The sequence below is a fragment of the Anser brachyrhynchus genome (assembly GCF_964034855.1).
Source record: "Anser brachyrhynchus genome assembly, chromosome: 3".
NCBI lineage: Eukaryota > Metazoa > Chordata > Aves > Anseriformes > Anatidae > Anser > Anser brachyrhynchus.
Genome location: NC_137696.1, coordinates 39,516,921 through 39,532,580, shown reverse-complemented (window position 1 = coordinate 39,532,580; position 15,660 = coordinate 39,516,921). Strand labels below are relative to the sequence as shown.

General features: G+C 43.2%; 1 protein-coding gene across 3 annotated transcripts in view; it reads left to right on the top strand.

Moving 5' to 3' along the window:
* The window catches only part of VIT (vitrin), a 51,833-nt gene that overhangs the window by 22,565 nt on the left and 13,608 nt on the right, over window positions 1-15,660 (top strand). For 2 of the 3 annotated variants that reach the window (XM_080584749.1, XM_080584750.1), the window contains exons 6-12: window positions 2,559-2,636; window positions 5,464-5,544; window positions 7,323-7,532; window positions 8,218-8,268; window positions 13,174-13,212; window positions 13,306-13,362; window positions 13,944-14,006. In XM_080584749.1, the coding sequence (XP_080440875.1) occupies window positions 2,559-2,636; window positions 5,464-5,544; window positions 7,323-7,532; window positions 8,218-8,268; window positions 13,174-13,212; window positions 13,306-13,362; window positions 13,944-14,006 (579 nt within the window). The remainder of the gene's footprint in view (window positions 1-2,558; window positions 2,637-5,463; window positions 5,545-7,322; window positions 7,533-8,217; window positions 8,269-13,173; window positions 13,213-13,305; window positions 13,363-13,943; window positions 14,007-15,660) is intronic. The other variant, XM_080584751.1, reaches the window with a different exon arrangement.

The following is a 15,660-nucleotide window of genomic DNA, read 5'->3' as shown; positions in this document are numbered from 1 at the left end:
TTTTTTTTTACAATTATGAGTCATAAAAACACAGAGCTGCATAAAACATTCTCCAATAAAATACAAGTCACCTAAGGCATTAATTTCAAGCTTTAGAGCTTGCACTGAGTCTCCTGTTCTCCATCCAAGTTCCCCTTCATCAGACCAAAACCGTATGCGATGCTGCACCCTGGGACAGTGCCAACAGCTTATTCCTAGTTAGGATATTGTCACCAAGAGTTTGTGATGTTTAAATTGTGAATGAGCATCCACACAAAAGAGCACAGAGGAGGAATCCCTGGGGGACCCAGAGGATGAGGTGGCGTGATTTGGGAGCAGCAGGGGATCAAGGTCTGTCCTCTGGGATTAAAGCAGTCAGCACACCAGGAGGTATGCAAATGCACTGGTATTCACTTTCAAGCACTGAAATGCCTTGGCACTTAGCTGAATGGCTCCATTCAGTTTAGTGGGAGTTTTGCAGCTAGTGGGTTAAGAAAATAGAGCTCTAAACCTCTGGCTTTGCTAGTTACAAACAGGCACGAGAGGGTGAGCGGCCACCACACCATAATTCGTACTTCAAACAGACAGAAACTGAGGTTTTCAACCCACATGTGAACCCATTTTTAGGTACGTTAAGCAAACTCCGGCCTAGGCGCAACCTCTTCCAGATGACACATTGGTAGAAAGGACACATTACCATTGCTCCAGAAAGCAGGGCCACGTTCAGGTCAGGCTTCAGACCTACCTTTTGACTACATATGGGACACGAGCTGATGTTTATCAAAACCCACAGAGCCCAGGAGTAGGCAGCTTCCCCATAGCTAGAAGCTAGTTTATTTGCACAGTGGCAGTCTTCAGGTTTGCATCAGAAGCATCAGATTAACACAAAAAGAGTCTAAATTTAGATCAGATTATTATGCTGCTGCTGCATTTGTGTAACAACTCACCTTACCAGTCCGCCACTGCTGGGGATAAAGAAATGCATTTAGAAATCATCTGCAATCCTATAACATTTTCATCTTTCTCCCAAATTGGAGAAAGAGCTCCTTAGTCCTGCTTGTCTCCTGAGCCCAGTTTTAGCTCAGAGGAAAGTAAAAGTGAAGATCTGCTGTTCTTCACTTAGTCCAGATTCTGTGAGAGACCCAAGGGCAAGAAGAAAGCTCTTTCCAGCTTGTCCATGTATGCTAAAGTGCTTTGGTCTTTGCAGGAGCTGTGTTGACTTCAGTGGATCTACTCTCCATTTATACAACTGTAAATGAGAAACGTAATAGATCCTTACAGCATTGCCTCATTAGTAACTCAAACTAACTCCTTCATCTAGGGCTTTTTAATGACTGAGATTTCAGAAAAGAGTAAAACAAAGGGGCTAGAGACATGCAAAGGGACAAAGGACAGTGCTTCTCAAGCTCCATGGTCATCCCTGCACATAAAGGACCAGTTTCTCTGGCACATATCCTTCTCTGTGTGCTATCACATGGGAAATAGTTCCCAGTTCCCAGGTGCAGCTCAGTCTGTAGCAGCAAGTTCTGCTGAATGCTGTTGATCTCTAGATTAATTACTGAGGATGACAACTGTCATGCACACAGTGCCCATATACACCATCTGCAAGAATTCACCAAGGGCATAAGGAAAAGCAAACCCATCATCATGACTCAGGTTTTGCAGGAGGTGAAGGTACATCTAATCTGAGGTGGTCCAGACACGTGACACAGCACATCATCTTGTAGAGGAATCCCCAGGGTCTAGAAGTCCTTTTGTACATCATACCCAAGCTTGCACAGATAAGTTTTGTCCAGCTTTCAGAGGACACAGCAGTCTTCCCTAAACAGAGCTTGCTGCAACACTTTTCATTGAGTGATACAGGTATACCTTGGGAATATAAAAACCGCCCTAAGAGATGGAATTGCATGGCCACATGTGCCAATAGAGATGGCCTCTGGTGTGACATTAAAAAGATTTGTGATTTAAAGCTTAACTGGGAAACATACCTCATTGTTTTAAGACAGGACCCTCATTTTAGATCTAAATATAGGAACCATATGTTCCCACACACAAGAACAGTCTTCTCTCACTGTTATTACTGCAAAAGACTGTTGCTAGAAATAGATGTTGCAAAACTGAGGTCAGAGAAGAATGCTGTGTGCTTGATGAAACGAATCCCACATCAAACACACTTTCTAACTCAACTACATATTCGGGCACTGGAAAAGACTACATAGGGAGGCCATCGGTTTAAGTACAGGTTATACAGATGTTCTTCAGGAACGATCCCCTTATGCTTAACCTTAACCATGTGAGAGCAAAAGAATGAACTAACTGACCTCTTCAAATCCATCCCAGGCCTGTGTTTTCATGCTTTCTATCTTTTTTTATGATGCTGAATTTAGGCATTGGTATTTTTAGTGAAATGGTTTTTAGATTCTGCCAGCAGATGAAAGAAATCTTCCAGAAAATGAGTTGGGCAGTGAAGAAGCGAGGTCTGATTCTGAACACATATGTTAGATGGGAGTTTTGTTGAAAGAAAGCTTGTAATTTTCTGTTATGTTTTCTTTTCCTTTTTTTTTTTTTTTTTTTTGTAGAGGGCAAGCCAAGAAAAGGTGTGACATACCCATCAACTCTTGAATATTCTTCCTCAAAGAGTACAGCTGTTAAACCAGGCAAGTAATTTTACGCTGGACTTTTCCTTATATCTATTCACATCTATCTCTTGTAGCATCTCAGTTGTGTAATATAAAGATTTAATTATAGAGAGCCTGAAGTTAATGTACCCCTTATGTTCATCAATGTTATTATCTCATTCAAATCTCTCATTGTTTTCTTTTTATATTAAGCACACAGAATTATCCCAGATATTTTTTTTTTGTCATGCCCAGTTTCACAAACCTCTGTTCCCACCTACCTTTCCCCTTGCTTTAAGTCTGAGAGTATGATGTTGTACTTATTATATGAAAGCATTCAAGGTCTTACATGTTATCTTTCTCCTAGTGCTATTCATGTTATCTCTTGGGACCTCTGATGTATATAATACATATATATAATGGATTATAATAATTATTATATAGTAATACATAATGCTACAATATTAATGACACAGATGGCAATGAACAGCAGCTTTAGCTAAGGGTCATATGACAAGGAATTACTCTGTATAATCATTTTAGCCTGTAGCCTACTCTGTCATACTCAACTCGGTTTAAATAATTTAGTTGTTTTCAGAGGTCTTTGATCAAGCTGCACACCAGGTGGTAATTGATATTCAAGCGTACATGAAATGTCTCTATCACAGAAATGACATTTGTTTGTGCTCCCGGTCACAACTGTGTAAAGTCCAGGCTCTACGCAGGGAGTCTGAATGAAGAAATAAATGTCTTCTACTACTACACACTTCCTTATCATGGCTCTTCTGCTGTTTGCTGAGCCCAAGCCTTTCTGAGCTTATCCACTGTAAACAGTGGTATAAGGAAATGCAGTATATCTTCCCCATGTATTCAAATGCTTGTCAATGAGTGCAACCATCCAAGGTTGCACAGTTGTTACTTTCAGTCCTGCTCTTCCATTGTACATTATTGTTTGTCCATGGAAGCAAAATACAGAGCTCTTTCCTCATCTTTAGGTTTTTATTTACACAAAGACATCTGAATGCTGTAGTTGTTCAGACTGAATATGCATCACCCAAAGCCAGGCCTTTAGCTTACGGTTCCTGTGCATTTACAGACAAGTAGGTACATATTTGTACATGTGTCTTGATGCAGAAACCATTGGCCTAAATATTATGCAGTGCTAGAAAGGAGGCAATACTTTAGAAATTTTGGCTTTTTCTAGGAAACATTCACTGAAACCACATCTCTCCATTCCCAAATCTAAACACACTTGAAGTATCAGTCCAAGCACCTCACACCAGAGCAGGAACAATCACATTCAGCGTAGAGCTCAGTAGGCTGTAAGCAATGGTTTCTTACACCAATGAGAAAACTGACATTACATGAGAATCTGTATAGGAATGGGGAGTGTCATCAAGCCACGTTGCAGTCACAAACAAAATACCAGAGAACTGCTCCTGCAGCAAAGCAAAGATGCAAGTGACTTCCTTCACTTTGTTCTTGAATCAATTTGAATGAATGAAAGTGTTAGGATCCTAGCAACAGAAACTGTGCATTCATGCAGAGAAAACCCAGGATGATCAAAGGAGCAAATAATAACTGATATATTAAACCCAATGCTTGAAGAGCCCACTGCCTTGCTTTGCCCAGCCCTGTCCCACAAGTAGAAGAGATCAGATCATCACATGTAGTCTTCTCCAAGCCCAGCTTATTCCCACTGCCTCCACTCAGCCATCTCAGCTGTACGCTGCCAGAAACAGTTTGTTCTTGAGATAAGATCTCTGTAATACGGTGCTAGAGCCATCTTGCAATATGGTATTTCATATTTTTCAATTTTAAGAAAGTTACCGTCTTCCAACTTAAATTATAGAGACCACATTGCACAGCTGGGTATTTAAACCCATTGTATCTAGGTGCTAAAGGCAGTCCTTTGAGGATTACACTCATTGCCAGATTAGAGAAAATCCTACTTCACACCTGATCTGAGCTGTCAGAGATGCACTTTTGGTCCTCATCCTAGGGGCACTGGAGACTCATAGTACCTGACATTTCTTTAAATGCTGCTGTTGGATACAGTGCCCCTCAAAAGCTGAGCAGAGGAGGAAAAAAACCTTCCCAAAGTTGTAACTAATCACAGCAGGTAAAAAACAATCAAAAGCTACTGTTTTTTAAAAAATAGTACAAATTATTAAGTAACCATTAACCCTGGAGCAATTTCTTAAATAGGTCAATGCTGTCAAAATAGCTAGAGAAGAGAAAAAAAAAGAAAGATCAAAATCTTCCAGTACTCAGTCAGACACAAATGCATAGGTGGATTTGTTTGCAGGGTAGCAATAAATGAACTGTAATAAATGTTCCAGTGACTTTGAGTCTTAGAAGAACAGAAAGATTAAAAAAAAAATCCTTCTAAGCCAGTCCATGGCACTCAGGATGTGGTCCCATGAGGACCTGGCAATGTCAAGCAAGAACAAGCTACATCTGAATGTGAATTAGTGACTGAAACGTCACATGCTAGGGTGTATTCACCAGGCACCCTACACTCACCAAGACCCTGGCTCTCATTAATCTTATGAAGACTGGTTTATTGGTAGAAAAAAAAAAAAAAGTATTTATTGCTCACTTCATAAATTCTGTTGACATTGGCAGGAGCTTTTGGGAAGTCAGACACCTAAATTAGACACCAACAACATCGGTTGACTACTCTCTAGAGGCACCCATCCATCACTTTTTCTGTCCTGGTGAGAAAGCTCTGATTAGACCAACTAGCCTTTCTAATGCTAGGTGATGGGATGCCTGCCTTTGAGGACAAATAATCTCTGAATAGAAAATTTAAAATTGTTTTCTTCTGGAGCTGGATTTCCTAATGTCTTTATTTTTTCTGCAGAACCTAAGAAGCCAGAGCAAGACCTAAAAGCTCTGAAGAGTGCAGGCACCTCCAACACATCAGAAAAAGCACTGGAACAAGGTAGGGGTTGGGAATCTCAGTGCCCTTTTCTACAGAAAGCCAGTTACTTTATCCCTTCCAGCCTAGAATGCCCACAAGTGTTCATGAGAAGCAGTTTGACACTGGTAACAAACACAGCTTTCCCAGCCTCCACTCCACAGCCTCTTTCCCTCCAAAGTGACCCCACTATGTGAGTGCCTGCAACCGCTGCCTGAAGGGCACGGGACAACTCAGAGCAGAGAGGGCAGCCTCACAGTTTAACTTCTGCCTGTGCTTTGGGTGAGTTCAAGTGTCACAAATTTCAAAAGCCTACATTACACCTCTCAGCAGTTTCCTCTGCAGGACATGTGGCCTGCAAACCCTGTGAAGATCCTGTGAGGGAGGTGGGCACCCTGCCTGTGGGAGCACTGGGAACAGCTAGCCCTTGGGAGCTCCTCTCTTGTGTCCCAGGCTCCTGCAGAAACCCAGCCAACAAGTGCCAAGGCAACATCTTCACTCTGCTCTTACTATGCTGCTTCCTTGGCCCAGGGTTTTCTGCTGTACTGTTAGATGGCAGCTTCCTTGCTCCATGCAGCCTAGGTTATAGAGAGCTGACATGCCCGCTCCTGGCTTCTGCAGCACCACATCCCATGGGAAGAATCACTGTGCCCTCTGTCTTCTTGCTTTTAGCGCGGCAGTGTGGAGCAGGGCACTGCTCAGCCCAAAGAGAGCCATTCACGCTGATTTTTTGGTTGAGTTGTTTTGTTTTTCTTCTGAGCTCTCTTTCAGCATTATCCCATTAAAACTGTCTGAGGTCTGAGTTTTTCACTGGCTAGCATTAGGTGGTAATTAATCCACCAGACAGCTTCATGATGGTGCTTTCCAAAAGGAGAACATCCAGCAATAAAATGCAAGCTTGTGCTGTGCAGCAATGAATAGACTGCATAAAGGCACACCATTCCCTTTCAGTGCACACAGCCTGTCAGGCCATCCCCAGGGATACGGGCAGGGAGGAGAGGAGCAAGACTGAGGTGAACATGGAATATATTCTAGGGTGGTTTTTGGTAGATAGATTGAAAAGATAACAGGAAAGGCTCCTTTCTAAGATAACAATTTGAAAGGACTGTAAACATGCTAAAAACTTTGTATAATGCTATTCAGTATGCACATTTTTGCAACTAGAATTGTCTGTTCTCACGACAGATGATACATTTTAAAAGTAGTAACAACTGTGAGCTGAGTCAAAGTGAGATGAAATCGGCACCTCCCAGGCGGTGCTCTCCTCCGTGCCCCTCAGCCAAAGCCCTTATGCGTGCTGCTCCTGCCCCGACCCACTCCTGAATCACCCTCCCCTAAAAGCTTTCTGCCAAGAGCATTTCAGTGATGCAGTAGGCAATGCATATTTTATTCTGGTCTATGACTCAAAATTGCCATCTTTTATTACCAGATGTCAGTTGATTTCCATTTATATGGACTTTCTAACAGCTTAATTACACTGAGAAAAGATGATGGCAAAACAGAAACTGCAACTGGCTGTTTGAACCCTGCATAGGACTGAGACATCTGTCAGGCAGCGAGGTTTTCCTGTTTAAAACAGAGAAAGTGTAGAGGAAACACTAAGGCTATGACAGGCTGCTGTCAGCACCTCCAGACAGCATCAAACAGGCATGCATGGCATGAGGTCCACAGATGAGGATGCTTGTGGACACCCTGAGGAAAACACCAGTGACTTGGTTGTCTTAAACAGGGAGCGTTACTAATGATGTTTCCACGTGTGTCACATAGAACTTCATAGGGTGATTGTGTCGATGTTCCTACAGGGGACACAGGCCGCAAGGGAGATCAGACATCGCCGGTACCAACACCAACTATACAACTGGCCACCACAACCCCAACCCCAACAAGCACGACCACAGATCCTTTCACCACAACACCAAAGCCAACCACAACACCTGCAACGACCAGAACCACGACAGCTGCAGCTGCAGCCAAGTCTCGACCTGGACTGCAGCACAGGGTCAGAGATACAGGTCAGTAGCATGGATGTTTGCAATGCTTTCCTCCTGACCAACACTTCTGCTAGAATTAAAGGAACAAGGCAGGCAGTTGAACATACCATTATTCAGTAGATCATGAATTCAGCAATTCAATGCAGACATGCAGAGTGGATAAGGAAATTAATTCCAGTAGATGGGCTGGAGTCAGAGCTGTACAGCCTTTGAGACACATGCAAAATCAGTGTGCCTCACATAAACGTGTAGATTCTCCAAGATAAGAGTTCATCCGCAGTAAGCACAGCAATTATGGTTAGTCCTTACCTTTGCATATAATATACTGGCATCTAAACTGATTCATGTAGGAGGAAGCTCTCCATCTCCAAATGCTGTGATAATTTTCAATTGCAGTAGTAAACAAATATTTCCTTGATTCATATGTCTGGACAAAGTGCTCAACAAATAGCTCAAGACTCATTTTAGATTTAATTCTGTGATAACTTTCAATAAATGAAAGTTATAATATATTTTCTGTAACGGCTATTTGATTTCAAAGATAAAAACACTGTGATGGAACTATCCTCATGATTTTTGCACACCTGGTTTTCCCTAGTCTTTTCTTCTCTCCTATGTTTATTAGTAGTAAAAAAAAAATATATAAAAATAAAAAATGCAATTTATTATGGCTCAATAGCTGAAAATCAAAATATCTTATTTTCAGGTTCTAGCAGTGTCCACCCAGCATACTCATCTGTGGCAGCTGCAGCATCAAGTAAGTACTGTGAAGAAGTATGTGCCACAAGGCATTCAATAAAATGTGTTTTAAGGTAGCAATGATTCAATAACCTTTCAAGCCTCAGCAAAGTCAGTGGTTGAATACAAGCTGGATTTAAACTCAAAAATAGATGCTTGGCCTGATTGTCAGAGATGCTGATCACCCATACCTCTGGGGAAGCCTTTCTAGCAAATAGCTGCATATTTCAGTCTTGAAAAATGCTGGATTTTGCAACACTTGAGATAAAGCTTGTGCTGTTTGAATTGTATTTGCCTATTGCTTCCTTCTGTCTTACCCTCTTACAGGAAAATCTCATTTAGTTGTAAGATATATAATACAGATGGCTGCATTGCTGTCTGAACTTAGGGCTGAGAGCTCTGAAATGCTGATTTAAATTAGACCAATGCTCTTTTGGAAACCTTAGGCTGTGGTCCTGAGCCTGGCATAAATGTGATGTTATTCCTGGCATGCCACTTGTGTTTTTGACAACAGAGTGGCAGCTGTTCAGAGCTCTGTATCTTCACCCAGAAGTCTGCTTCCATTCCAGCCACAGGCTGCAATGCAAACATGTAGAGGAGATTTCCCATGCAATCTGTAATTGCTCAGCTGTGCAGCCAAGGAAAGGAGAACATTTTCAATTGTTTGCAAGTTTCTGAGTATGAGGATATGATTGCTTTTGAATGAAAGGGATCTGGGAGGTTTTATACTCTGTTGCAACTTCTGAGTGCCTTGAGCTTGGTTCTGCTCTCACACACCTAACTGGCCATCCCTGCAGCCGAGTAATTCAGAGCCAAAGCACATGGCAGGCATCTTCTGGCCAATTCAGGTCTTGAGGGAAAGCATCATTAAATCAAATTCAGCTGCGAGCCCAGAAGTCTCCTACCTCACTACGTCTGCCTAGAAAGCCTGCCCGCACCATGAGCATCCCCCTTCATCAATTCCCTCCTGCTTGGAGGGCTAAGAACAAGGGACCCTGCACACCCAGACCAACAGACCATGCTCCTGCCCTGCTCCACGATATGGGGGTTAATCTTACTGCATCAAATGTGCAAGTATGTGTATGGCAAGATTAACAGAAGTGCTAACACAATTCAAAGCAGATTAGTCTCAGTGAGAAACTGCATCATTTGGTACCTAATGTGCCTGTAAACCTGGTCCTGCTTGTTGCTCTTTTCTATTTCATGTTCCCTCAGGCTGAGCAAAAAAGAGGACATTATTGTCTTTTACTGACAATTAGAAAAACCCATCTGAGGTTACCCAGTCAGTAAGAGATGTGTGTTGAGGGTGAAGTTTTGGTAACACTGAAATTGTGGAGACCTACTTCTGACTTCATGGACTTCATTTCTAGGACCATGTCCAGCAAGTCACTGCTCAGCATCTGGCTTCCTGAATTATCCTGATCTCTTCTTGATTCTGAAGGAGAACAGCTTGTTGAAAACAAACAAATAAAACCAAAACAAACAAAAAGTACATATCTACTTTTGAAGCTGTAACCACACATGAAGCAGTTAATCAGTTTTGTCTGTCTGAGGAGTCTTTTGAACTCACTCCTGTTATTCAAACTGAAGTTTCTGAAGTTGCCCTTGGGCATAACCAGAGTTTGGCTTGACCGAACAGAGTCAAATGTTCTCCTGTACATCTTGGCTCACAGGGATTTGCAGACCTACTTCTCACAGGGCATTCACAGTTCACCTGCAAAAGACACTTCAGAAGTAAATAATGTTAAAACAGAGCACAGTCAGAAGAACAGCTGTGTCTGCTATTAGCTAAGGTGTTTTCATTTCCAGCCACTAGTACTGGCAAAAGTTCACAGGGGCAAAAGCAAAGCAGGACTCGCAGCTTAGGGCATTGGAGCAGGAGCAGAACTCCATCCTAGCTCTTCCTCTTTTTTCCCCTTTACCTTCTGTTTTTGTCAAAGATGTGGAATCACCAAAATTTCTGAGACTGCTCCATCAGAGGACTCCTGCATTAAAGACTTCAATGTGGCAAAACTGCTAATGAAAAAACACTGATGTATCTAGCATGGCATTTGACAGCTTATTCCTCCTTACCTGCCCTACTAAAGAGTGCAGCGCTCACCAGTGCAGTATGCAGCACAGGAATATCCTGAGGAGGAACTAGCAATAGCAATGGGTTTTGAAAGTGGATACAAAGCCTCTTCTGCTCTGGGCACAACTCAAATTTCAGCTGTGCTCTGGTACAACAACAGCTTCTGCCTCTTTCCAACAGCAGTTAACCCAGCATGCTCGCAGGAGCCATGAACACACTTGCCCTCTCCTGTCCCAGTTCTTCAAGCAATCCTTTCCTGCACAGCTGCTTAGACCCTAGGTAAGGATTGGTTATAAATCCAGTGCTTCTGTGAACACTGTGATCACAGTCATGTCCCCATCTTCCATGCCAGACTGAAGCACTGAGCTGGCACCTCCACATCAGGCAGCGAGTGCCTGCCGTGCGCTCCAGCTCAGTTCAACCATTGCATCTCTTTTAAGCCAGTGACCCCAAGCTGCCTACCACTGTACACTGCTGTGCTTTCATCCCCAGCTGTGACTTACTGTAGTAGTAAGAGTAGAAAGAAAAGAAAAAAAGGAAAGACATCATTGAGAGCAGTATAGAAAGCACTGAAAGCTCTCAACCAACAGTGTGAAAACATCAGGGTTCATACTTACAGGAAAAGGGAAGCACAGGATAAGGGGGATAAGAGCTCCATCTGGACACTAGGTGGAACAGCTAAAGCTTGCATTTGGATGCTGCCTTTCCCCCCAGGTTAACTCCGACTGCTCAGACCACCAAGGGGACTGACCAAGTTGCAGAGTGCATTTGTGTTACTTGCACAGAGTAGTTGCTCATCTTTTCACATGAGTTTCCATCATTTGTAAGGACCACCCCAAAATGCAATTCTCTCTGCTACCCTGCCATCCTTTCCTGCCTCCACGCCTCCCACTCACTACAGACTTGCTTCCAACCATGGCTGGGATCAGCCTCCGTGGCAGATCAGAGCTCTTCCCCAGCATGGTTGCATTTTGCTGATCCCAGCCCAGACCAGCACTGTTTCCAGAGCTGGTCTTGGATTTCCCTTGCATGCTCATTCCTTGCCCTGTTAGCCATACATTATGTACAGCCATTCTTGCTGTTTACCACCACAGCATTGATCTGAATTGGAACATCTCTAATTGGGGTGTTTAAAAGTTTTCTCTACTCCACTGCTTTTATTTTTTGGCCTTTTTCTTGCAATCACTTGGTTACTGACTGTCCGCAGTTCAACTTGTTGCTCAGCTTTTGGCTTGCACAGAGCACTGCTTTAACAGACACACAATTTCATGCCACAGACTCTCTGGCTTTCCAAATCAAAGGAAGAACAAGCCTTGTAGGCCCTGGAAACATGATTACCACTTTTCCCCTCTACCACCACAATGCTCCTCCCAGCAGAAACCAGCATACTGCAGGGATGCCTTGGGGTGGCACAACAAGAGCAAACAGCCCCGCGGGCCCAGCAACACCCAAAGGAGCGAAGAAGGCAAGCCAGGCTGCTCAAGGGTGTGGAGGCACTAAGCAAAAACTGTGGCACACAACACTTCTGAGCTAATCTCTTTCTTACCCTCCTGTACTCTGTTTCTACTAACCTTGTAAATGGTGTTACATAGACATTCAAGCTCAGCTGTGACAAACCCAAACCAAGACAAGCTCTCAGGCTCAAAGTTAGTTTTCTTTCAGCTCTTTGGCATGTACCCATCTTGGGTGTGGAAAGCATGCCCACCTCTGTACAACACTGCTGCATAAGCAGACCTTCCTCTCCAGAACCTGAAAAGGCAGCCTCTGCTAACTGCAGATCACCTGGAGCCAGAGCTAGAAGCCTACAGAGTTCAAAAGTCTGGCAGATGAGCCTGCAATTTACTAAAACAGGATCTCTTTGGCTTCCGGAGTTTGCGAGCTCTCTCAGCACAGCTTCTAAAAATCCCATCAAAGGACTTCCATTGCCTTGTGAAGATTTGAGATTGGGTCATGCACAAACTATTTGCTGTCACTAATTTTGCAATATCAAGTCCCCAGGAAGCACCTGTTCCTGTTTTCTGAGACAACCATTCAAAATGGTCTCATTTATGGTATTTTATTGAGAAAAATATCTCGCGGGCCCCCGCCCAGTGTTCACAGAAGTCAGGTAAACATTCCCACCAATTTCAGCAGGTTTTGCAATGTTAAGGTGTAAGTTTGTTAACAAACTTCATAAGAATAAGTAATGAGAAGAAAAGCATGATTGAAGACTTGATCTTCTGCAAGCATTTTGAGCCTTCAGTATTTCTGAACAATGGGAATTTAATGTATTAACCCAATCACCTTAAAAGAGCATTTTGTATAGACAGTGATGAAGACACTTCAGACACATGAATTCTCCCACATTATTTTTATCATTGTTTCATTATTTACAGTCTGCCTGCTTGCACTCACCATCTCTTGTCTTACATGGTAAGCTCTCTGGAGGAAGAGTAGTATCTGGTCTGGATGTTGTTTTGTTTTTAACCTTCCTCACACAGCCTGCACAACTGGATAGTACTGAAATAGAAATAAAACCAAATAAGCATGAGCAATTGAGTTAGGGATACTTAGAAAGGAAAGTAAATCACAACATTAACTACAAACACCTTAAATATAGACCAAAGACATTTATAAGTAATATTCATAAGTGAATGTTAACTAATCTAATGTATGTGACAGGCAGAGCAAGGCAATTCTTTTTTTAAACTGCCTTAAAATGTACAGCATTAACATCTCAGGAAGGATATTAATGAAAACTCTCTATATATGAACTCTGATAGCTATAAAATGAGACTCTTTGAAAATCCCAGGTAGCAGTAGTCCTGCACCAAACATGGTACAAATAACACTTCTACATTTTGATGTCTACAGGACAGGTTCAGGCTGCACAAGGAAGAGGACTGAATACAGGTATGTATTCTACTACTAATAACTAGCATTTTTTTATTACTAGAACATTTTGTCTTTTGGTTCCATGTACTAACCAATACAATATTTTCAAAGCATTCAGGGGCACTTCCACATCTGCAAGTAACAGGAATATTTTACGACCCAATACAGGTAAGCGATCACTTCTCTGATTTCTCCTTGTAGCTGGTTCCACCACTTGCATCTACTGAGCAGATATAACAGTTGTTACTGCGTGACAATAGTGTAACTTCCTTAAAAAAATAAAAATAAAGTAATGGGAATAATTAAACCTAGCTTTGTTCCCAGAACAATACCCTAAACCCATTCACATGGGTCTTTTAAAAAATTTGCTGTTACAAAATGACAGGGGAACTCTGTGCCTGTGGAAGTTTGGGGTCCATCGCTCTGACCCTGCGAGGAGACAAGTTCTTTCAGTTTCCAGCCCCTGAGCACAGCCAGCATCTCAAGATCCAGTGCCCATTGCTCCAGTGCACAGGAGAACTACAGCACCTACTAACATTCAGAGTCCTTTCTTCTGCTTTTCCACCCTCCTTAAGCTTTTAAATTCTTCAGCTTTTTTTTTTTTTAATCCTTAGTTTCCATTTTCCTTTTCCATTTTGTTTGAAAACATGTACAGAAAGATAATTTTGGGCCCCCATATTCCTGGTGGTCCTGCTTCTCTCTCCTGGCCAGCTGACATCTAACCTCACGCTCTTTCTCAAACCACACAGGTATTCAGCGCCAAGAGCCTGTTGCTGCTTTCCGGAGGCCTGCTGGGTCTCCAGCCCACCTAGGTGAGCCAGACTGCTAGGAGCAGGTTTTCTGCTCGCTTTCACGGTTTTACTAACCCCAAATTAGCCCACAAGCTAATTAGCATAGGCAGATCTGCAGATGGTTTCCGTGTGTGCTGGAGAAGCACCAGGGTGAGCCTCCTGCACTGAATACCAACTAGCAGCTTCCAGAACAAGAAGGCAAAGGACAGCTATGTCACTGGCGAGCTGTTGTTTCAGGCCGTGGGAATCAACATCTACCACAGCGTTTGCAGTTCTCCTTATTTGTTAGTCAAAATGAGGAACAAAATCCCAGCCCTGTGCAGCCTATCAGGTCTATGATCAAGCTAAATTTTGTTCTGTTCCTGTTATTCCTGGGAGCCTCCAGGCTGATTGCAACATAGAGATTGCCTTTAACACTGAGGGGAGAGACATCATCTATGCTTTCCTTCTTCCCTGGCTGTGCAATTCACCAGCTGCTTCATCAGCAAGCAGCCCTTTCAGTGGGTGCTCTGGATGGCTGCCGACAACTTCACGTGGCTCCAGAGCACTCGGTTCACATGCAAACACCAGCTCTGCTTTGATGGGATGGCAGAGCTTCTCAGGGGTGGCTTTTATCCAGGAGCAGCCAGAGCAGGGAGAAGGACCAGAGCACAGGCAGCTAAACGCCCTGGGGAGGGAGAGGCTGTGAGGCGTGGGGGTGCACCTGGGGCCTTGACAGCTCTGGTGAGATCTGGGAGGTGTGGGAGGAGAACTGCAACAGGGCAGAGCCAAGGGTTTCAACAGTAAGGCTCAAGGACATCCTCATGCAGTAGCACTTCCTGAGTAGTAGAGGCTAGGGTAAGCTTGCCCAGCAGTCTCTCCATCAAAACGACAGCCTGTAGTTGACCTAGTTACAGCCTATTTAAAATGGATGCACTCCTGCCCCTCCTGAGATTATTGTTAATCTTGCTTTTACGCTGCTCCTCCTTGTTTCAGTCTCAGCCTCTTCCCTCTGGTTTCCATCCATAATTGTCTTTCTCATATTCTTTTTTTAGCTATACCAATGGCACAGCCATTTTCTTTTACTAATCTCACATTTGTTGCCCTCCCCCAATCTTCTTTGCCTTTGTCAAAAATCCAGTGCACACCTTCAGAAGGGAAACAGATACGTGCCTGTACAGAACAGCAGAACAAATATGTTGCCTGCAAAGGTGTCAGTGACAAAAATGCACTAATTACATGACACCATCTACAGGGGAGAGAGCGCCTGGGATGGTAGAACTGCCCTACTGATGGGACAGAAATGGGAAGAGCCCTATGATCTGGACCAAAGGATGTGCTGGCTAGTTCTCTGTCTAGCCAAATCTTTGCCAGAGAAGCAGGGGAAATGCAGCGCTGAGGCAAGTTTGAATAAAAATCAGAGTTTGACCCCCACCAAACATACCTGCTTAAGGCATCTTAAGATCCAAGATGATTTCAAGCACAAATTTCCCATCAGGAATTATTCTGTTTTCTCAGTCACAGAACAAGAAGGAAAAAACCCATAAACATACACTTGCTGTATTCCCCATGAGTCCTGATCTTTTTTTTTTCAGCCCAGGTTCTGGCAGCTCTTCCAAGCAGTTGCTTCAGTGTTGCTTCACTGTTGCTTCAGTGTTACTTCCAAGCAGCCAATTTCTCTCACGATCAAAGGGAA